The sequence below is a fragment of the Prunus persica genome, chromosome G3, assembly GCF_000346465.2.
Source record: "Prunus persica cultivar Lovell chromosome G3, Prunus_persica_NCBIv2, whole genome shotgun sequence".
NCBI lineage: Eukaryota > Viridiplantae > Streptophyta > Magnoliopsida > Rosales > Rosaceae > Prunus > Prunus persica.
Genome location: NC_034011.1, coordinates 2,765,550 through 2,786,847, shown reverse-complemented (window position 1 = coordinate 2,786,847; position 21,298 = coordinate 2,765,550). Strand labels below are relative to the sequence as shown.

The following is a 21,298-nucleotide window of genomic DNA, read 5'->3' as shown; positions in this document are numbered from 1 at the left end:
CACAACCATCCAACGGTGAATAACATTCTTTCATCGCTGCCCTTTGTGTTTCTCTTCTCAGTCGAACTCCAATCTTTCTCTTCTCCGGTGAGCCCTCTTGCGCCGGTGCCGTGGACCACCTTCTCAGGTAAGCTCGTGGGCCCCTTCTCAGTTTTCAGCTCATTTTTTTCGGGTCTTTATCTGATTTGTGTTTGGTAGATTTCAGAGATCTGTGAATGTATCTGAGTTTCTGTTTTGTTTCATCGATCTACATATGTTTTCTGGATTGAAGGGGTTTGCTTGATTCTAGGGTTTCTGGATTGAAGGTTCTATTGTTTGAATCTCTGTTTTTGGAATTGTGTGATCTGTATGCTTGGAAAGTCTGTTTCTGTTCAGTTTTGAGGATGCCTAATTTGATGGCAAGATGATATATGGGTACATTATGCTATAGGATGCCTCATTTGAATCGGTTTTTTTTTTCTTTTTTCCTTCCAGAAAGTATGGCATCCAACAGGGGTCAAGGTGGAATTCAACAATTGCTGACTGCAGAGCAAGAAGCTCAACACATCGTCAATGCTGCCAGAAGCGGTATTTTTTTTTTCCTTTTAGATTTACTTTTTGATTGGGGTATTTTGTATATGAATCTATTATCTGTTTGTTTCTGCACTTTGTTCACTAACATGATGCATGAATTTCTGGGTTTGCATTTTGCAAACAAAAGGGACTATGTTGCATTGTTTATGAATTGGCCTCTTGCGAAGTTGTGTCGAAGCATGAATTCTTGCTTTTAATTGGAGAAGGGGCATGCCTCCAACTTCCCCATTGGAAGGGATGTTCTTTTTGTCCATGATTTTATATATAGTGTAATTTTCTCTTGTGGACAGTCAAGCATATGGTGGTGTCAAAATATGAATCAAGACCGTTATTTAGGTGAAATCTTGTATGAAATGTGCAGTCCTAATGTGCTCTTTTAAAGGGTTTTAGATTTTATGCCATAATTTAGCATTTTGAGTTTTCTTCTAATTGCTTTGGTGGTTGGTTTTCTGCTTGTAGCAAAAATGGCTAGACTGAAACAAGCCAAAGATGAGGCTGAAAGGGAGATTGCTGAAACCCGTTCCCAAGTGGAGCTTCAGTTCCAGAAGAAAGTTGCAGCGGTATGTAGATGTTAGTGAAAGCTATGCACTGAATGTTCATTAGGTCTGGCATTCTCAGTTTTCTAATGGCTTGCCCATGTCATTTTCATTTGTGCCTTGCAATTTCTAGAAAATGAGTATACCAACTATAAGTATATCCCCCATTGTTTTTTATATCTGAAGCTGTCCCTTGACTTTTGTTGTGGATACAACTGTGTTAATTCTGGCATTTTGCCCCCATGTTTTCATATGGCCACCAAGCAGAGCAGTGGAGATTCAGGGGCTAATGTGAAGCGTCTTGAACATGAAACTGAGCACAAGATCAATCACCTCTCTTCCGAGGCCTCAAGGATTTCAAGTGATGTTGTGCAAATGCTTCTGAAGCAGGTGACAACAGTGAAAGTTTAATCCCATTGATGGTAGAATTGTGATTTCAGACTCTTGCAAGTATTGTATTCTTTTTGCCTGATTCATCCGGGTCCTTAGACTTGTGGCGTTGCGGTTAGTTGCTATCCGAATATCGGTTATTAGTATGTTGTGGAGCACTTTGATCAGCAAATAAGCTTTATGATATGTATCATGTTCATAAAACAATAATGTTACAAAAATTGTTTGGCCAATTGAGCTGAACTTGGTACTAGTTGCATCCTGTTTTAGTCATTGAAGTAGGGCTTCATTTGGCTTTGGCCCAATTCTTGTAACACATCCTCAAGATTTTTCTGGGAGTGATGCAATATTGACAATTGTTTATGTAGAGTTTGCCGCAAACCTTTTATAAATATTCAAATGCATCTTTCTTCTCTCTTCAGCTTTGTGGTCGTTATATAATTAGCCTAACATCTTATGTTTAGTATTGGTCAGTTCATAATCCTTTGTTCTGTATGGTTCGGATTTTTTTATTATTTTTTAATAAGCGATATTGAGGAAGGAGGAATCGAATATAGAACTTATAATAAAAGAATAAATGCTCTTAACTAGTTACTTCTAAAATCCCTTGCAAGGTCTGTCTTTCTTTCGGGGTTGGTCTTGGTATCCAAATGTCCAAGACAATAAATTATGGTTGATAAAAATGTCATTCATGTCACATCTGTTCATGTACCAAAATATAGAAAGCTACTTGCTTTAATCTAATTGGTCTCGTCACTAGTGGTTCTCCTCTCTAGTCAATGCCACATTTTCCCTCCGCACAAAAATAAAAACAAAAAAAGTCTGTTTCACATTGTAAAACTGTCGGTCCAAAATTCGATCCTCAAAGCAAATTTGGAATGCCTTTTAGCCTTATGAATTGCTCTCAAAGCAACAACAAAAAGTATCAAATGGCTTGGCCCACGTTTAATAAAATCATGAGTGATGACAAGTCCTAAAATTGTAATTTCATCTCGCGAATCTCCACAACCATCCAACGGTGAATTAAAAACAAAGTCATTTCACACATGTTTATCTTGGCAAAATTTCCAAGTGATGGACCACATAGTAGGCCATATGGACCACGGTGGTCCTCTTCGTACATGATTAGTAGCTGCATTTATTTTAGTAAACGTGGCAGACAAATATTTAGGTCCTCCACTCAAAGACTAAAAAGCAACTTATCAAGTAATAATCACCCTCCTTAATTAGCGGTTTTGTTTGGAAAGGGGATTATTTTTTTAATATAACGATAGAGACAACCGTGAGCAGAAAACACAGGTCTAGACCCGGTTGAATTTTTTATTTTTTATTCTAGCTAGTGTATGTCTTTATTAAAGACTTAAAGGTGAACAAAGACTTAAATGAGGTCCTTTTCATATTTTTAACGTGAGGCTTTGTGGCATTTTCACAACCATGTATTATATGATTATTCTTTAATGTGTGATTCACACATACAAAATTTTTATTAAAAAAAACATGGTTTGGATGAATAAGCATATAAAAATGATCATGAGAGAAGAAAGCTTTTGACAAGTTTTTAGTCATGGTTAAGTTTGTTGGGTTGAAGAAATTTTAATCCCACTACAAAACCATAATGGTTTTTAATTTTACATAATTTTAAAAGCAAAATTAAAAATAATAATAATTGGTTTGGTGGCTCCCATTTAATAAGTTTAGTATAATCCACACATTTTTCCATTTTCATATTAACTAATATGTTTATTTTATTTTATGTTCATGGCAAGAGTTCAAGTGCATAACAAAATAGCATAGAATCAAAGGTAGGTATCCCCTTCTAACCAACTAAAACATTAATCTCCACCTCAAACATGCTTCCCTTTCATTTAAGGCAAAGAAGCTCAAGGCCTCTATCTAAACAATTCTCTCCAATTCCACAATCACCTTACTCAAAACATCATTTAAAATTCAAGTCTTCCCCAAAAGTCATCCACTTTTAAATATGATGTTTTTACCATCTTCACCAAGAATCTTCAAATCTGCTCTTTGGAGCTCTAAAAAAACAAAGGTGATTGATGGGGCACCACAATATCAATTTGTCTCCCCCAATTACGTTACAAGTTACAATTATGAGATTTGGGTAAATTGTGTCATTTGATTTGATAGTCTATGTGACACGTTGGCCTGTAACATTTACTTCATAAAAAGTTTATTATTTTAAGCAATGCGTCAAATGGTTAGAACAAATCACTTTATTAATAATCTACATATATGTCATGTTATACGGTTGCCTTACTTCTAACCTAATTCATTCGAGGGGCTAAAAATTGATGTGGGCAAAGTGAGTTTTGCCTTGTCATTTAAAAATGTTCTTAAGTTAGGCTCATTAGAGCATCTACAATGGGCTCCCTAAACCATCTCCTTAGACAAATTTTAGGGAGGATTTGGAAAAATACAACTCCAACCATGCTCCCTATCCACCTCCTAAAATAGGGAGACCTCTAGGAGCTCATAAATCTATAGAGAGAAAGAACTCCTAGTGGCTCCCTATAATTTAGTGCTGCTTTATTTAATGAGTATTCCAAACCTTTAATTTCATGTTTATTATTTTTATATTATTTTTTAATAGAGATTGATCAATTAAAAAAGAGTTATAGCATTTATGACTCCCTAAACTAGGAAAAAACTTACCTATAACGGGGATAGCACTGTTTTGCTATCTCCGACTAATAAAACAATGATACGTGAAAAAGTTATCCTACGTGTCACTGCATTATTGGTCGAGGATAGCAAAAAGTGCTATCCTCGTTACATGAGAGTTTCTCTCCTAAACTATAGAGCATAATTGGAGTTTAAATTTTATAGAGAGCTCCTAAAATAATTTTATATGTTTTTAGCTAAAATTTAACTAAAAAATAGAGAGCATAATTATGAATGCTCTTAATAAATGATTCAAAATGTCATGAAATTCAAACATGAAACTACCGATGTACAGGTTATTGTCCTTTTTCATTGGTCACCAACAAAAAAAGTTTTAAGAAAGTAATTACCTTTTAAAACAATTGAAGCTGAAAATATTGAAATTATTAGCCAGTTGTTCATAAATAAATAAAAGTATTAACACAGTTGGCAATGGCAGTGGTTGGCTGGCTCCTTGGCTGCATCGTAGGTAGGTAGGGTCCCATTAGGGAGCACAGGACTTCCTCATCGAACGTCGCCGCACATGATCCCACCCTCCACGTAAATGACCTGTCCCCTTCGAATTGTCTTTATCTGGTGAAAAGCTCTGCACGAGATAATTCCACCACGTGGCATCCGCCCATTCGTCATTTCACCATTAAATAATCCATTAATTTCACAGTTAATAAAAAAATTAATTTTCCCTCCAGCTCTGCGTTCGTCCCTCTTCGCCTTCACTCTCTTCTTCTTCTAACTGCCCTTCAAAAGCCAAAAGGCCTCAGCTATTTAAAATGGCCTTCGCCTACCTCTCACACTCGCATCTCCTTGAAAACCATCACCACCTCTAGCTGCGAGGACATCACCTTCGCCGGAAAACCTCCGCCGGCGATATGGCCGCCGAGTTCTCCAGCTGCGTCGAGTACGGCCTCGGGCTCTCGAAGCGGGTGTTCTACGGCAAAGAGTCGGTTCCAGACCCGTCGGCGATGACCAGGTCGTCGGAGTCGTACTTGCCGGAGGCTCCGATGGTATACGCGGTCGTACCCGACCCCTCAGTCGTGGATAATCCGGACATTCCGAGCTACCAGCCGTACGTTCACGGCATGTGTGAGCCGCCGGCTTTGATACCTCTGCATATGCATGGGATAGCTATGGAAATCGAGAGCTATTTGGACACTGCGTTCGTTACTGTGAACGGCACGTGGCGCGTGCATTGTGTTTCCGCGGGAAAGAGGTGCGATTGTCGCGTCGCGGTACCGATGGGCGATAAGGTAGTTCGAATTTTCTTGACGAATTGGATTGTATAGAACTAGAAACTGTGTATTTATTTGGTCCATAAAAAAAAAAGAGTGAATTGATGAAGAGTGTTGTAGTTTCATTGATGTTGAAGAGAAAGTGATGGGCTGTGCTAATAGTTAATCCAAATTAAGAAAGTTGAAGAGATTAGTAATTGGAATTGGGATGAGATACGAGTAGAATATATGGTACATGGTAAATTTCTAATTGTCTTGTTAATATTAGAAAGATTGGTTGGTTATTTCATGCTATATAGATGTTTGTGAATTTACTTTTCCTCTGAGGGATGAAGCTATATTTTTTAAATTCTCAAGAAAAACATCATGTGGCTAACAGGGTTCACTTCTAGGTGTTGAGGCTGAAATTACCGGAAGATCATATAGTACTCAACTAATCACAGCAGAAGACACAACAAATAAGGAGAAAGTGGCCAAAGATGGGTACTTTCTGAAACGCCAGATATACACCCTAAAAGTCCCACAGGTTAGATTTCAACTTGCGGTGACCAGCAGTGAACTTTTGTAACTTTTATTGAAGAATAATACTACTCTTACCACATTTCCATACCACCTTATGTGGCAGATGAGTTGGACAACCACATCAATTAAAATTAATGTAACATTTTATTTTCTTTTATGATTTATTGATACTTTTTAGTTGATGTGAATGTCCACTTCATTTGCCACATAAGGTGGTATGAGAATGTGGTATACAAATGTGGTAAGAGTAGCTTACTCTTTATTGAATATGTTCTTACAATATATTGTATATTTCAGATTGACGGAGGCTCCTTCCTTTCATTCAAAATTCGATGGTCTCAGAAATTGTTGTATCACGCTGGCCAGTTTTCCCTCAGTATACCTTTTAGTTTTCCAGCATGTGTCAATCCCGTGTCGAAAAAAAATGTGAAAGGAGAAAAGATTTTGTTGAATGTGAATACGGGTATTGACGCAGAAGTTTTATGCCAAAGTACCAGCCATCCTCTTAAGGTAAATCATTTTCATAAGTCCCACTTAGGCCTGGACACACTTGAACTGATGTTGATTTATTATTTCCAGGAAGTTAGGCGCCAAAGTGGTAGATTGAGTTTTTCATATGAAGCAGAGGTATCATCATGGTCAAGTGCAGGCTTCAGCTTTTCATACACTGTAAGACTTTGAATTTTTGTTTGTGTTTTGAATGGATCTTTAAATATTCACCAGTTCTGAATAGTGTTTTGGGAAAATGATGGTTATAAAGCAGTAATGATACATGTGTAATTAATCTATGTTGGTGGCTGTATTTACAGGTTTGTTCAAGTGACTTATTTGGTGGTGTGCTTTTGCAATCCCCATCACTTCGTGATTTTGACGATAGAGAGATGTTTTGCTTCTATCTATTCCCCGGAAATAGCCAGACTAGGAAGGTTCGTTAGCTCTAATATACTACCTATTCATTGCTTAAGAAAACAGAGGAAATCCCAATTAAAGGGAGGGTGGGAGGGAAGGGCAAGAGTGAGTCCACGGGTGAATATGCGGGGGAGGAATGCATCTTGATCATGTTACGTTGAGTCTTTACTGGCATTGTCACTCCTAAAAGAAGGTCAAATTGCCAGTTCCATTTTGTTAAACATCTTGCCCCAGAGTCCCAAACCCTTTTTGATTTTTGAACAGAGGCTTTGCAGTCTTTTTCGCAAATGTGTAATCCCAGTTTAATTTTATATAGGTTTTCAAAAAGGAAGTTATATTTATTATTGATATAAGTGGAAGCATGCTGGGAGACCCTCTTGAAAATGCAAAGAATGCACTATTGGCGTCACTCTCTAATCTCAACCGAGATGATACTTTCAACATTATAGCTTTCAATGGAGAGGTTCACTTATTCTCAGCATCAATGGAGCTGGCAACAAATGAAGCAATGCTAAAAGCTAAGGAGTGGGCTAGCACTAATCTTACTGCAAATGGTGGTACAAATATCTTGCTTCCCCTCAAACAGGTATGCTAACTCCTCTTCCTAGTGACCACTGACCAATCAATTGTATTCAAATGATTTGTCTCTTTGAGTTAAACAATAATCTTTAATTGGTTATAATAAAAATCAGAGATCTTTATATTTCTGTTGAGCTTTCGTTTTTACATCTCTGTACTCACTATATGCCATGCATAACATGTTGAGTTTTACATGTCCAATATTCAACTGTGCACACACACACACACACACTCTTCGAACAGTATCTGATTTTGTATCCTGTGATCTGGTTTACTTTAGGCTATGCAGTTGTTGGCCAAAACCAGTGATTCAATTCCTTTCATTTTCCTCATTACTGATGGGGCTGTTGAAGATGAAAGGGAGATTTGCACTATTATGAAAGGTTACCTTACAAGTGCTGGTTCGGTTTGTCCTCGCATATCTACTTTTGGCATAGGTAAAGATTCCTTTAGCTGTTTCGATAACTGTTGTAATCTTGACAAATCTTCTTACTATCTTTATTTTAGAGTTTTAGAATTTAATGTTTCTGAAATTTCTTGCCAGGTTTATATTGTAATCATTACTTCCTGCAAATGCTAGCCCAAATTGGGAGGGGTTACTATGATGCTGCTTATGATGCAGGTGAGTTTCGTTCCCCCTTTATTTTATTGTGATTTCATCATCGTTCACCACGATAACAAGTCATCTATACAAAATTACGTAATTTTTCTTTTGTAAGTACTGATTTTAATATTGTTTGATGATATAAAAATTATGAAGTCTTGGTTAAGAGCATTACAAGAATATATATATATATATATATATCTCTCTCTCTCTCTCTCTCTCTCTCTCTCTCTCGCATCTGTGTACAAGTAGATACTTCTATATATATTATTTTTGGGGTTTGACATTTTGGTAGACGCTCTTGTCCACTGACCTAGTGGTAGACTTGCAATATTGTATTGTAATGAACCTCAGTCTACCTCAAGAGAGATTCCTAACAAAGTGTTTGTGAAAAAGTTTGTTGTCACAGGCAAACTAAATGCTAAATAAAGTTATTTTCAATCTGCAAATTTGTTATTTACTGTTGAAATAGGGATCTCTTATTATATGATTCATTTTATTTTTCCAGATTCAATTGACTACAAAATGCAAAGGCTATTCACAAGTGCTTCATCAGTGATTCTTGCCAATATAACCATCGACGCTTTAGAATGTCTCGATTCGCTTGAGGTATGCTAGATTTGGACGTCGGCTGAAATTTTGTGTTCCATGTTTGTCTTTTGAGGATTATTGATATTATTGTCTATTTTACTTGGAGGACTTTGTATATTCCTATTGGTTTCTTTTATTAATAAAAATTGTGTATTCCAATTTCTAATTGCATAGTGGTACGTCGTACTTCTTCTTTGATCCTCCTTGCAGCTGTTTCCATCTCATATCCCAGACCTTTCATCTGGGAGTCCATTGATCATATCAGGCAGATATGAGGGAAGTTTTCCCGACTCCATCAAAGTTCGTGGTACCTTGGCTGATATGAGTAATTTTGTCATAGACTTGAAAGTACAAAGATCCAAGGAATTTCCACTTGATCGGGTACCGACCTTGTACCTTATATGTGATATGAAATTGAAAAATGTTGTGTAGAACCATAGTATTCAATAATTTGCTGCCCTTCCCTGCACGTACTATTGATATTAGTGAACTTACCATTTTTTCTCTTCTTTTCTCTTCAAATAAGTGGACTTACCTGTTTTTTTTTTCCTGGAACAGGTGCTTGCGAGAAGGCACATTGACATGCTTACAGCTCATGCCTGGTTATTGGGAAGTAAAGAGCTGGAAGAGAAGGTTCGTTGCTAAGCAAAGACCATAACCCTCATTGTTTTCCTATTCAAATTTCATGTTATCTCTGAATATAGTTTAACGGTCCTTTGGTAGATGCATTATTAAGTGTTAACGCGAATGATGATGTTCATATTTTTGTAGCCGAGTCCTGACTTATGTATTCATTTGACATCAATCACAATTGTCCAATCTGCTTTGGCTGTAGGTTTCCAAAATGAGCAAACAAACCGGGGTCCCATCTGAGTACACTTGCATGATACTAGTGCAGAGTCTGCAGACTGATAACGGGAAGAGGGTGCCGGAATCCGTTACGATACAAGGGGTATGCATCTTCAGGCTCTTCCCATGTCTTTTAAATCTTAGCTAGCCACCCATACCTTGTAATTTTCTAGGTCCTTTTACCAGTTAGCTCTCACATCAAATCTAAGTAATCTCTTATTGACCAACTATCTATTGGTCTAATTTTAAGATCGAATGCCCCTTCCCCTAATTGATCAAAAAAGTAATATCTTATTGCTTAGCAACAACAAAACGTAATCACATTGTTCCTACTTCCCAAGTAGGTCTACAACAAATTTACCCAGCTGAACAAGACGGAGTCAAATCGCCAGAAGGTCATAGTCCTCGGAAACCTGGGTGTTGGGTTCGGTAACTTGAAGGCAACGGTTGAGAATAAAGCACCGGCAAGCGAAGAAGTAAAGCCAGCTGATCCAACGGAGCTCTTGTTTAAGGCTGCTTCCAACTGCTGTAGCCAAGTACTTGATCGCGTCTGTTGCATGTGTTTCATTAGGACTTGTTCACACATGAACAACCAGTGTGCAATTCTTCTTACGCAAGTCTGCGCTGCCCTTGCTTGTTTTGAGTGCATCAATTGTTGCTTTGAATTATTTTCAGGATGAAATGTAACTGAAAACAGCAAGGCACAAACAAGAATCTAATGTTTGTATATATAACCTTTGTGTTGTATTTTCAATGTTTAATATATTTTCTCATTTGAATTGCTCCATTAAGAATGTTTTTTAATGAGATATTTAGTCATATACCCATTCTTAGCACTAATAATATAGATAAACCATACACTATTTAATTTCTATAAACAAACCCAAAAATGACAGCTGACCCTATTGAATTTAATTTTGATTATTAAATTACTTTGATGACCTATTGAGTGTTTTGAGCATTTTTATGAGGTTTTGGGTTGGGTTTGTTTTAAGAAATTTATGGCAATTTTGTTATTTAAAAAAAGTTAAAAACCTTTTTGTTATGTTGTAAATAAGCTTTGGGTGTATTTCTAAAGTCCATTTCATATAGGATTTTTTATAATTTGGGCTCCTATATTGAGTATGATAGTGAATCTCCCTTTTTTTATATTTAAATTAGGACAAACTACAGTAAACCTCCCAACCTATAGGGTCATTTACGAGTTCATACCCGATTTTAGGGACATTCACCTATACATACTCAATGTCGCGAAAACCTTACAATTTGCCCCCTCCGTTAGCTAAACTATTAGTGAGTCTGTTAAATGCTGACGTGTCAAAAATGGGACTCATTTTTTGATAACGTGGACGAAAAAACTAATAAAAAATTATGTACATGTTAAAAATAATTTTAAAATCATTAAAAAATGAAAAAAAAAACGAAAAAAAAATTCCCATTTCCCTTCTCCAACCCAGCCAACCTTCTCTCCCTCCCAACTCAACCCCACCTCTCAGCCACCACTCTCCCGTTGCCGCCCAAAGAACCACCCAGCCATCTCCCAAAACCCACCAACCCAGCCACCGCCCAAAAAATCCAGTGCCAATTCAAATGATGAAGACGAATTAGAAGGGAAAATTCGCAGACCCATGTCTGCCATCTTCTCCTCCCTCCCTTCACCATGAATACCGAAAAATCAAAAACAAAAAACCCAGACAAAAAAAGCTGCACGAGGAGTGAGGCCGTTGAGGAGCCAACCCCCTCTCTTCCTCCCGACTCAACCCTACATCTCAGCCACCCCTCTCCCGTCGCCCACCCCAAAACCCATTAGGAAAAAAAAACCATCAGACCCACCCTCCCTCCCTACCCAGAGACCTGAAATCTCTTAGCCCACCCCAGCCTAACACCACCCCTAAGTCTTTAAGCCCCAACATCCAACATTAAGGGTAGGCGCGGTCCCGTTCGGTCCGATTCTCACCTCAAACCGAAACTGAAATCGGTACTATTTAACCGGTCCGGTTTAGGTAAAAAAAATTTCAATAACAGGCCGGTTTGGTTCTGACCGGTTCCGGTTTTGAACATGATTATTAATTTTTAATTTTTAATTTTTTTCCAAATTTTTTTTTTATAAAAAAAAAAAAATAAATAACTTATTTTTTTTGGCTTATAAAATAACAAATAATCCAATTCATACATTTATAACTTTTTTGAAGTTGAACTTGGAAAAATAGTGATTATAAAATTTAAAATATGGCATTAGATTTTAAAATTTTGTAAAAATAAAAATATATATATATATATATATATATATGACCGGTCCAGTTTGGTCCGGTCCGGTGCAGTGGGGTGTAAAACCGAAATCGAAGCTGGTTGGAACCGATTCGATCTGATTTCGGTCCGATTTGTTGACTTTTTTTGTCAACCGATTTTTTTTCACCTGTTTGGTTCGGTGTTCCAGTTTTTCGGTCTCGATGCCCACCCTTATCCAACACCCACCCTCCTCTAGAAACCCACGCCACACACCCAGCCAACCCAACTTCGCTGACCCCATATTCCCCTACCCACCAAAAAAAAAAAAAAAACAGGCCAATCGCCATAACCCACCAAACTCAAATTGATTTCGGAACCTAATATGTACTTTGTCAATTAATTGATCAAATTCAAATTTGAATTCAAACCCTAAGGTTGCAGAACACTAAAAAGCCCCAACTTCAGGCTTCGTTCGATCAAAGGAGGAGCTTTATGTGGCTTCGCTCGATCTGAACAAGAAATTTTCTTCTTGTTTAGGGCACGAATAAGACGACCATCCAATCCGAGGCTTTCGAACATCTGCTCCTCTTCATCATCGCTTTTAATATCTTTGGGTGGCTTCTTCGTAGTTTCAGCCATGGGAGAGTCTGTAGACTCCGAAGTTTTGATTTTTGGTGCGAACAAAAAAACCGAAATGGTTTTGTTTTCTGCTTGGGTGGGGGAAGAAATCTGGGTAGGGGGAAGAAATTGGGAGGAATGTGGAAGAAATCGGGAGAAAGAGAGAATCTGGGTAGGGTTTTAAATTTTTTTAATATAAATTTTTTAATTTAATAAGTTTAAAATTTTAAAATAATTTTAAAAGTAAAATTTTTATTAGTTTTTGTCCACGTGGAACCCCACGTCAATTAAAAAATAGGTCCCACAAATGCCACATAGGCAGATAATGGATTTTCTAATGATCTCGCTAACAGAGGGGGCAAATTGTAGGGTTTTCACGACGTTGAGTATGTACTGGTTAATGTCTCCAAAATCGGGTATGAACTCGTAAATTACCCTATAGGTTGGGGGGTATACTGTAGTTTGTCCTTTAAATTATCATTGAAAAAATAGGTAAATACTAAAATGTAGTGCAAGATGCGTTGAATTCCTCCAATTTCGATTACGAATTAGTAAATATGTCATCAATTCATATCCAATGACTATTCAATAAAAGCCAAAATCTAAGTCCAATTTTATTATTATTTTTCCTCATTAATAAAACCTTGAGGACTCGTTTGGCACGTCGGATTATACTGGCTAATTTTTGTCGGATAATATTAATTTGTTTCGGAGATTATTGACGGTTTATCCATAATATTATAAGACGTTTAGTGCTGTTCCAGATGAATAGTCTGACTAAGTTATATTGTGTTTGGTGTTGTTCCAGATAACATAGGATCGGACTATTTTTTCACAATTTTTTTTTTGTTGATAATTTTAGTGGAAATATAGACAATATGAGAATATATTGAAGCCCAACAAAAGAAGGCAAGAAGAGAATCAACAGCCAACAGTAGCAACACGGAAATAACCAGAAAACAAACCAACAAAGCACCAAAAGTAGAAAGAAAAAAAATACAGCAAGAAAAACAATAGCTGCATATATTGTTCTAATCGCTCACTTGGGATGATAATTTGATTATTGAGTTGGATATCTGGAGAAGATGAAATACATAAAGAAAAAAACTCAGCAACATGTATTGAGTTGGATACACAACCGCATGATGATTATTTGATTATTTGATTATTGAGTTGGATACACAGCCGCATGTATTGTTTGAATACAGTAAGAAAAAAAAGGTCAAAAAGGAAAAACTCATAACCTAATTTCCACAAAGATTTAATAAAATAGGAAATATATAAAGAAAGAGAAGATGAAGAAAAAAGAAGCATATTGGAGAGAGAGAGAGAGAGAGAGAGAGAGAGAGAGAGAGAGAGAGAGAGAGAGAGAGAGAGAGAGAGAGAGAGAGAAAAGTGAAGAGAATAACCTTGGAGGAGATAGAAGAGAAGAACCCTAGGGAAAAGAAGATGAAAATAGCGTCGTCGGATTTTTCACGTGAACATGTATGTTCTTTTTCTCTAGGGAGCTTTAGTTTTAAAACACAATATAGTTTACTAATTTGGAAGATAGTAATACAATTTCATCTAATTAGCATAAGGCAAAAGACCAAATTGTGGTACTTAATTTTACAAAAATATCATTAAAACATATCAAAATTGCACACAATGCCACTCCTTCTAAGGCAAGCATATTATGCCACATATCCATATCTAGCCAATCATATCTCGCCGCCGGCCACCACCGCCGGACTCCCGCTGCCAGCCACCTGCCACCACCATCGTTGGCCGCCACCGCCCGTCGCCGACCACCACCGTCGGACTCCCGCCGCCGGCCACCTGCCACCACCACTGTTGGCCGCCATCGCCTGCCACCGTCTGTAGATGACCAACTCCGTTGCCCTTTATTCACCTTTAAAAAAAAGATTGTGTTATTGAATGGACTCGAACCTTGACCCTCAAAAGAGGAAGGCTCACTCACAAACCACTACACCAAATTTGATTTTGTAATATTTATTCAATTATACAATATTTATATAAACAATCAATGATTTATTAAAAAAAATAAAAAATAAAAAGCATTTCAACACTTATTCACACAAAAACTGCAAATAAAAACAGAAACTGCAACAAAAATATAATGTAGATATCAATTATGTTAAAAATAAAAACAAAAACGAAAACAGCTACAAAAACAATTGTAATTAAATGAAAACTGCAATGCAGTTTCCGGTTTCCAAAAGTCCAATTTTGAGTTCTCTTGCTCTTAGGTAGTTCTACTCTTCTCTTGCCCACCTAATTCCTCATCTAGGTAGCTTCTACTCTTTAAATTGGTGAGGTTAAAGACCAAAGAAATAGCAAAAATTCAATTGTAATTAAATGAAAACTGCAATGCAGTTTCTGAAACTGCAATGCAGTTTCCAAAAGTCCAATTTTGAGTTCTCTTGCTCTTGAGTAGTTCTACTCTTCTCTTGCCCACCCAATTCCTCATCTGGGTAGCCTCTACTCTTCAAATTGGTGAGATTGAAGGCCAAGAAAAGAGCAAAAATCCAATTGTAATTACAAAAACTGCAATGCAGTTTCCAAAACTGCAATGCAGTTTCTGAAACTGCAATGTAGTTAGTGCAAAACTATAATGCAGAACTTGTATAAAATTTTACTGAACTAAAGCTTAAATGGTATTGCAAAATATCATATGACAGTGATGTCATAAACAACAAGCATCTCTATCCTAAGAACCGCAATATGATCTCAAGTTTCCAGGTCGAAATTGAAAATATAGCTAGAAACAAAACAAAATTGAAATATGCATTGCTGCAAACTAAATAATTTAGATAGCAAACTCCACAAGTACAAAGAGAAGGGAATCAAATCAACACTAGCTTAACAACTCAATAACCAACAACCTATGGATTACGGGGCAAAACCTCCAATGTATCTCTACCACCCCTAGGTAGTTCTACTCTTCTCTTGCCCATCCAATTCCTCATCTAGGTAGCCTCTACTCTTCAAATTGGTGAGGATGAAGGCCAAGGAAAGAGCAAAAATCCAATTGTAATTAAATAAAAACTGAAATGCAGTTTCCAAAAGTCCAATTTTGAGTTCCCTTGCTCTTGGGTAGTTCTACTCTTCTCTTGTCCACCTAATTCCTCATCTACGTAGCCTCTACTCTTTAAATTGATGAGGTTGAAGACCAAGGAAAGAGCAAAAATCCAATTGTAATTACCAAAACTGCTATGTAATTTGTGCAAAACTACAATGCAAAACCTAAATAAAATTTCACTGAACTAAAGCTTAAATGGTATTGCAAAATATCATATGATAGTGATGGCATCAACCATTTCCAAATCAAGACAAATGCATAGCCTATTTTATCTTGTTGGTGGGGATTGAGATTTGAACTTTATGATGGTTGAGCATAAAGATTATGATGCTGGTGTAAATGAGCCATTTTTAACTACAAATAAACAGACACTCTCATAAGCTAAAGGACAATGAACTTTTTGATAACATGTAGAAGCACAGAGGGGGGAAACACCACCATATCGACTACAACTACAAGCAGAAGGAAATCTACGGAGATAAGAGCTCCTTAATCAGCATATTTGTATCTTCAATAGGCATAATAGGACCAGCAAAGAATAAAGATTATGAATTTACATAAGAATTTGGTCATTTTGAGATTCTCAACTTCAGAGATAGACAACAACGAACAATTGAGTTTCAAAATTCAGAAAGAATGTCACTTTGATGCATTCAACATATATATTACCATTGTGTTAATATAGGATTGGAAACTAAAGAAAAGAAATTATCCAAACATACACAACAAACTTTCTAATTGTACGAATCTAAAAATCTATCCATCCATCAAAAACTTACTGTGAGAGGCCATCCTTTCAAAGTCAAATTGTTACCACCTGATTTGATCCTGAAACAAAAGACTCTAACATGTAAGCTACAAGCATAATTATACAATACCAGAACAATCCTTTTAAACTCTTTGCAACTCCTGACTGTGCAACTTGTGCCTTAACGGAGAACTTACAATCGCCACGCGCAGACACAGCAATAAACTTGAAACTTACATTTCGCCAGAGGATCTTATACTAACGGTCAAGATCTGCATCGAAGGCCTTCAATCGTCGTTGACTGCCATCAAGCAATTTGTTGCGGCCAAGCTTAGGCTTTTAGCGAAGAACCTAGCGGATAATCGCGCTTTGATCGGCAAGTTCAGTGCGGTCCGTGTTTTAATCTGGTTTTCGATGATTGGGCTTTGCTTCAGAGCAGACTCGGCACGAGGAAGAAGAGAGAGCGCTTTAAATAAAAAAAAAGGGTAAAATTGTATTTTACATATATAATTTAGACAGACCCAACGAATCTGGGCCTCCTCTTTGGCCTAATCCAAAATTACAATTCTTTTCTAGGTATTAAAACTCAAACTAAAATACCCAATGTCTCAAATACTAATTAGTAAAGTTAGTTATGTCCAATACCTAATTTTTCTTTTTCTCTAACTGTATAATTAAGTGTGCATTATTTAGTGTGAGTTATATTAGTTAGTCAGGTAGAGTATTAAAAGTAAAACCCATATAAAATAGTTATATCTATATATATAAAGCAAAAAGCAGAGAATGGTGAAACATTCATAATACCATAAAATGCCCTTGGTTAATTCAAACATTAAGAATTAAAATTATTAATTAAATGAGGATAATATGATAAATTCACACCTTTTCATATTAAAAAAATTAAAATTAAAAGAAAAATCAGATAATTAATCCTATTTTTATGGAACACAACTACCCATTATCTTTTTTAAATCTAAAATAAATTTTAATTTAAAAAGCCTCTCGCAGGCGCGGAAGCGCGTGCAGAGAGGCTAGTAATTAAATAATATAAATTGACACTAAACACCTAATATGGACTATTTACTCTTATCCAAAATCTAATATGATGTACCAAACAAGCCATGAGTATTTTTAAAATAAACGCTGGTCGGTAGTAACACCACAATTTAGTTGTGCGTCGAATTCAAGTTTGACTGAGAGTTGAAACTCTCAGCCTTGAGTTCAGCGTGTTCGAAGTTGTCATTTTCTGGTTTGTCCATTTTTTGCCCTTTCCCGCGCATCTTTTTATTTTCCTATTCAATTATGAATTTCTGTTTGGTTACCGAGAAAACGTAATCTCTCTCTCACAGATCGAAAAGTATCAATCTTCATGGCAATTTGGGCAACCAAACAGTCAATTATCTGATTCTGCGATTTCTAATTGTTGCTAATCTGGTAAATTTATTGCTTTTACAGTGAATCTACTGCTACGCGATGCTCCCCAGAGTTCCGTTCCTCTCCAACTTTCTCTTCGTCGTCGTCCTTGTGGTCTCTCTGTCTTTCCCTTGCAGGTAATTAAAGCAAAGGCTTCAACTTTCTCTTTTGATTACTAAAAGTAAAAACCCCCTTTTTGGTGGCTGAAATAAAACCAGAAAATGAAAGAAAGTTTATGATTTGATATCGAGATAATATCCCACATCGGATAAATATCGATAGCATATTTCAAAATTGCAAAATTTCTTGCTTTTCCGTACATTTATTGTTACATTTTCCTCACAACCAAACAGAATATGAGTCTACTCCTATCTTCTTTTATTTAATGTTTCGAACAAAATATAGGTCTGACGGGTTTGCAGAGAAGGAAAAAACATTAGCAATAATAAAGCCAGATGGGTTGTATGATAACTGCACTGATAAAATAAAGAATGCTATCTTTGATTCGGGTTTTAGAATCGTCAAGGAAATGCTCATTCAACTTGATGAGGAGGCTGCAATGAGCTTCTATGCCGAACATTCTTCGAGGAGCTTCTTTTCTAGCCTAGTCAAGTACATGACAAGGTATCCATTAAACTCACGGAAATGTTTCTTAGTTTCCTTGGCTAACTTCTGGACCAATATGTTTGGATGGTTGCTCTTTGCAAGCTTCATGTCAATTACTTTTTTGTATGCATAGTACATCTTTGATGGTTTTTCTTTGATTGTGTTTCCTTTTTTGCTTTCACATCTTTCTTATTCTATAACATGCATTTTACATGTCAACTTTTATCTTTCTTAATATCTTTGCATCTATGCCATACACACATAGATCATAGATGCATGCTTTGCCTATGCACAAATGCATGCCAATGGAAGTTGCAAAGTGCAAAACTTGTGTATAAGCGTAGATATGTATTTTCTTCACTTCGTCACAACTAATCAAAAAAACAAGGCATCTTTTTTCACTCAGTGCTTTACTGATTGCAATTCAAATGCATCTTACGCATAAGCTATTTATGCATGTACAAGAATTATCTGAAGCTTAATAGAACTAGTTATTTGGAGGGTTGAGGTTCTCCCCAATTTCTCAATTATGAGAAGTCTTTACTGCGAGGCCTACCTCGCTTGTTTAAAAGCCTTTGTCCTACAATGCACTGCTGTTGTAGCAAATATTTCCTTCTTTTACTCAGAAGATTGACATATTATGAGGGTAGCATTCTCCCCTGGGTTTCTTTCTAGCTCTCATCCTATTGATGCTTGAATGAGCTTCAATTCACAACAGATATTGGGGTAGTTTCTGTGATGTTTTTATGTTGTTACATTATATTGGGACTTTGCTCTCTCTCTCTCTCTCTCTCTCCCTCCAACTCATTACTTTTATCAGTGGACCAGTATTGATTATGGTTTTGGAGAAGGAAAACGCTGTTGCAGATTGGCGTGCTTTAATTGGCCCAACTGATGCGAGCAAAGCAAAGATTACTCATCCTAACAGGTCTTATGTCATTATTTAATCCTTAATTTTTGCGTGTTGATTCTTTCTTTCAAATAGTTTCATACTATTATACAACGTCACCTGGTATCCATTTCCTTGAATTTCCTCGTGATTAGTTCCTTTTTTATTCCCCAGCATCAGAGCCATGTGTGGGCTGGATATACAGAAGAATTGTGTTCATGGGTCAGATTCTCCTCAATCGGCTCAACGAGAGATCTCATTTTTCTTTAAAGAAAAGTCTTCAGGTATAATCTTTTTACGTTGTGATGTTAGCTTTGGAATTCAGCATACCTACAAATGGTTTCCATAAAGAAAATGGTCTAACAACTCAACTACAGACTCAAAAATGTTATTTCAATATGTTAAATGAAATGCTGAACTGAGTTGTGAAGGGAAAAGGAAAAGTTTCTCTTGCTAACCTCAAGTGTCATAAACGCATGTTGCTTATTTATTTTGACAGGCAGCGCAGTTACAGAACATGACGAATTGTAGCTGGTGAAAACTCGCAGACCTACAAGTCTTCGAGAAGCCTTTTTACACTCAATTGTCCCACACCATGTCTAGAAGGGCAAGGACAACTTTTGTACCAATCCCTTATGACAGTTAGGCAATTGCTATCTTGTAAAAATCTCCTTATTCTTAACTCTGACGTGTTATCAATCCCGCTCTTTTCTCATTTTCTTCTTTGTTTTTGCTTTTGGATATCCCAAAAAGACTCATATGTGATCTTATCTATTAGATACAGTAAAGTATCACAGGCTGGAAATCACACAGTACATCAGGTGGTAATTTGTATCCAATGGGTACATATGAATAAAAGGGGAATGTCTTCTTGTTAAATTGTCTGACATGTTTTTAGGAGACTCCAATATAAACCATTGATTGAATGTATGATCTAGATTGACAATCAAACAACATACGTAATAGATGCAACAAAAAATGATAAGTGTGTGATAAGTTCCATTTTCTTTCGTGATTTGAATCCGAGTGTAGCTGCTAACAACATTTTATTTTTCAGAACCGCTCACAACATATTGAGAGTGAGAGGTTCTGTGCATAAGCAAGAAAAGGTTTTGTTCCTGAAAGCTAATAAATTCTTGTGGCATGGACCAACTACTTGGAGAATAAGCCTATATCAGAAGGTTATCCAACTGGTTTTGAGTATCTTGAATGCTGGATTTCCCTTTTTTTCTTTTCTTATCTGGTGGTTCAAGAGTTGTAGACCGTTGAGTCCATTCTTCACTAAGATTTCAAATGAAATATACTGAAAAGGGTTCCTGAAGGTTTCATACAAGCTAAGTGTGAACTGGTACTGCTTGATATAAGTATGCATGCCAGTAGGATGCTGGCCTTGAAACTCGTTTTACTCTCATTTTTTAAGTTATCTAAACTTAACCCTCAAGCAGATATGGACTTAGCCAAATTGGCTAGAGCGGATGTGCTCCCCATTTTGCATCCGAGTTCGAATCCTCCTTCCCAAGTTTAGATTAGTTTAAGTTAGATTATCGTTTGTAAAAAAAAACACTTAACCCTCTAATTAATTAAATTCCAACTACAGCTAGACTAGACCAACAAGGTCCTAATCAACAGCCAAAAATAAGGGGTTTCTCTGTGTTCTGAGAGACACGGGCCATAGTTTATTACTTTCATGTCACTGACATATTGCATTTTGATTGCTCTGAGGTCCTTAAGGACCTTCTTGCAAGATGAAACATTTGCTTAGTCTTAATGCAAGACACATTATATTTATTAATTTAATTGAAGATCCAATAAAAGAAGAGCTTGGTCAATACAAATTACAATGATGGCACCAGCCTTCTGGCCTAGAGAGTTCCACATCTCACAAGGCCTTAGTTTATGTTGGACAAAGTGAATAGCTTTCCAAAATTAGAAAGTCTAGAATCTACGGTTGCTTAATTTAGCTGGGATTCTAAACCCTAGACATCTAGTAGATGCACATGGCTTCTTTTTCTTTTCTCCATTAAAGTTGAATCTTGGTGGGAGTGATTTTCTTTCAAACTCTTTGCATTTGCCCTTGCTTGCATCTCGAGAAAAATTTCGAATTCTGAGCAACTTTTTAGGCATATAAGGCGAAGTGTGACAAATGCAGTGACGATACATATGTACATAATATATATTTGGATATTTTCACAATTTCACAATTTCACTTGCATTCATAGATTATAATTAAGGTGCGGTTTAGCAGTGTTAAT

At 36.6% G+C, this 21,298-nt stretch overlaps 3 protein-coding genes across 4 annotated transcripts; all 3 read left to right on the top strand.

The window, feature by feature from the left end:
• On the top strand, positions 6 to 1,920 carry LOC18783622 (V-type proton ATPase subunit G). The gene is made up of 4 exons (XM_007217439.2): positions 6 to 127; positions 475 to 567; positions 1,033 to 1,133; positions 1,377 to 1,920. Exons 2-4 carry the CDS (start codon positions 480 to 482, stop codon positions 1,518 to 1,520), a joined length of 333 nt encoding a protein of 110 aa, XP_007217501.2. The 5' UTR covers positions 6 to 127; positions 475 to 479; the 3' UTR covers positions 1,521 to 1,920.
• Positions 4,858 to 10,268, top strand: LOC18783935 (inter-alpha-trypsin inhibitor heavy chain H3). The gene is made up of 13 exons (XM_007216916.2): positions 4,858 to 5,425; positions 5,787 to 5,933; positions 6,227 to 6,439; positions 6,509 to 6,598; positions 6,739 to 6,855; positions 7,155 to 7,424; positions 7,698 to 7,854; positions 7,962 to 8,039; positions 8,530 to 8,630; positions 8,823 to 8,993; positions 9,171 to 9,245; positions 9,448 to 9,564; positions 9,806 to 10,268. Exons 1-13 carry the CDS (start codon positions 5,048 to 5,050, stop codon positions 10,139 to 10,141), a joined length of 2,250 nt encoding a protein of 749 aa, XP_007216978.2. The 5' UTR covers positions 4,858 to 5,047; the 3' UTR covers positions 10,142 to 10,268.
• LOC18783086 (probable nucleoside diphosphate kinase 5) lies at positions 17,298 to 19,925 on the top strand. Of its 2 annotated transcripts, none has more exons than XM_020558812.1 (6): positions 17,298 to 17,387; positions 17,594 to 17,688; positions 17,957 to 18,175; positions 18,978 to 19,085; positions 19,221 to 19,330; positions 19,546 to 19,925. In XM_020558812.1, exons 2-6 carry the CDS (start codon positions 17,612 to 17,614, stop codon positions 19,575 to 19,577), a joined length of 546 nt encoding a protein of 181 aa, XP_020414401.1. In that variant the 5' UTR covers positions 17,298 to 17,387; positions 17,594 to 17,611; the 3' UTR covers positions 19,578 to 19,925. The 2 variants fall into 2 exon arrangements, with proteins under 2 accessions (XP_020414401.1, XP_020414402.1); XM_020558813.1 differs by lacking the exon at positions 17,298 to 17,387 and adding an exon at positions 17,396 to 17,469.

Excerpts from the sequence above, each read along its gene's own strand:
- LOC18783935 (XM_007216916.2), top strand. The coding sequence starts at position 5,048 with ATGGCCGCCGAGTTCTCCAGCTGCGTCGAGTACGGCCTCGGGCTCTCG. Across the intron at positions 8,994-9,170 it reads AGGAATTTCCACTTGATCGG|GTGCTTGCGAGAAGGCACAT; the intron begins GTACCGACCTTG and ends TTCCTGGAACAG. Across the intron at positions 9,565-9,805 it reads AATCCGTTACGATACAAGGG|GTCTACAACAAATTTACCCA; the intron begins GTATGCATCTTC and ends CTTCCCAAGTAG.
- LOC18783622 (XM_007217439.2), top strand. The coding sequence starts at position 480 with ATGGCATCCAACAGGGGTCAAGGTGGAATTCAACAATTGCTGACTGCA. Across the intron at positions 568-1,032 it reads CGTCAATGCTGCCAGAAGCG|CAAAAATGGCTAGACTGAAA; the intron begins GTATTTTTTTTT and ends TTCTGCTTGTAG. Across the intron at positions 1,134-1,376 it reads TCCAGAAGAAAGTTGCAGCG|AGCAGTGGAGATTCAGGGGC; the intron begins GTATGTAGATGT and ends GCCACCAAGCAG.
- LOC18783086 (XM_020558812.1), top strand. The coding sequence starts at position 17,612 with ATGCTCCCCAGAGTTCCGTTCCTCTCCAACTTTCTCTTCGTCGTCGTC. Across the intron at positions 17,689-17,956 it reads TCTCTGTCTTTCCCTTGCAG|GTCTGACGGGTTTGCAGAGA; the intron begins GTAATTAAAGCA and ends AACAAAATATAG. Across the intron at positions 18,176-18,977 it reads CTAGTCAAGTACATGACAAG|TGGACCAGTATTGATTATGG; the intron begins GTATCCATTAAA and ends TACTTTTATCAG.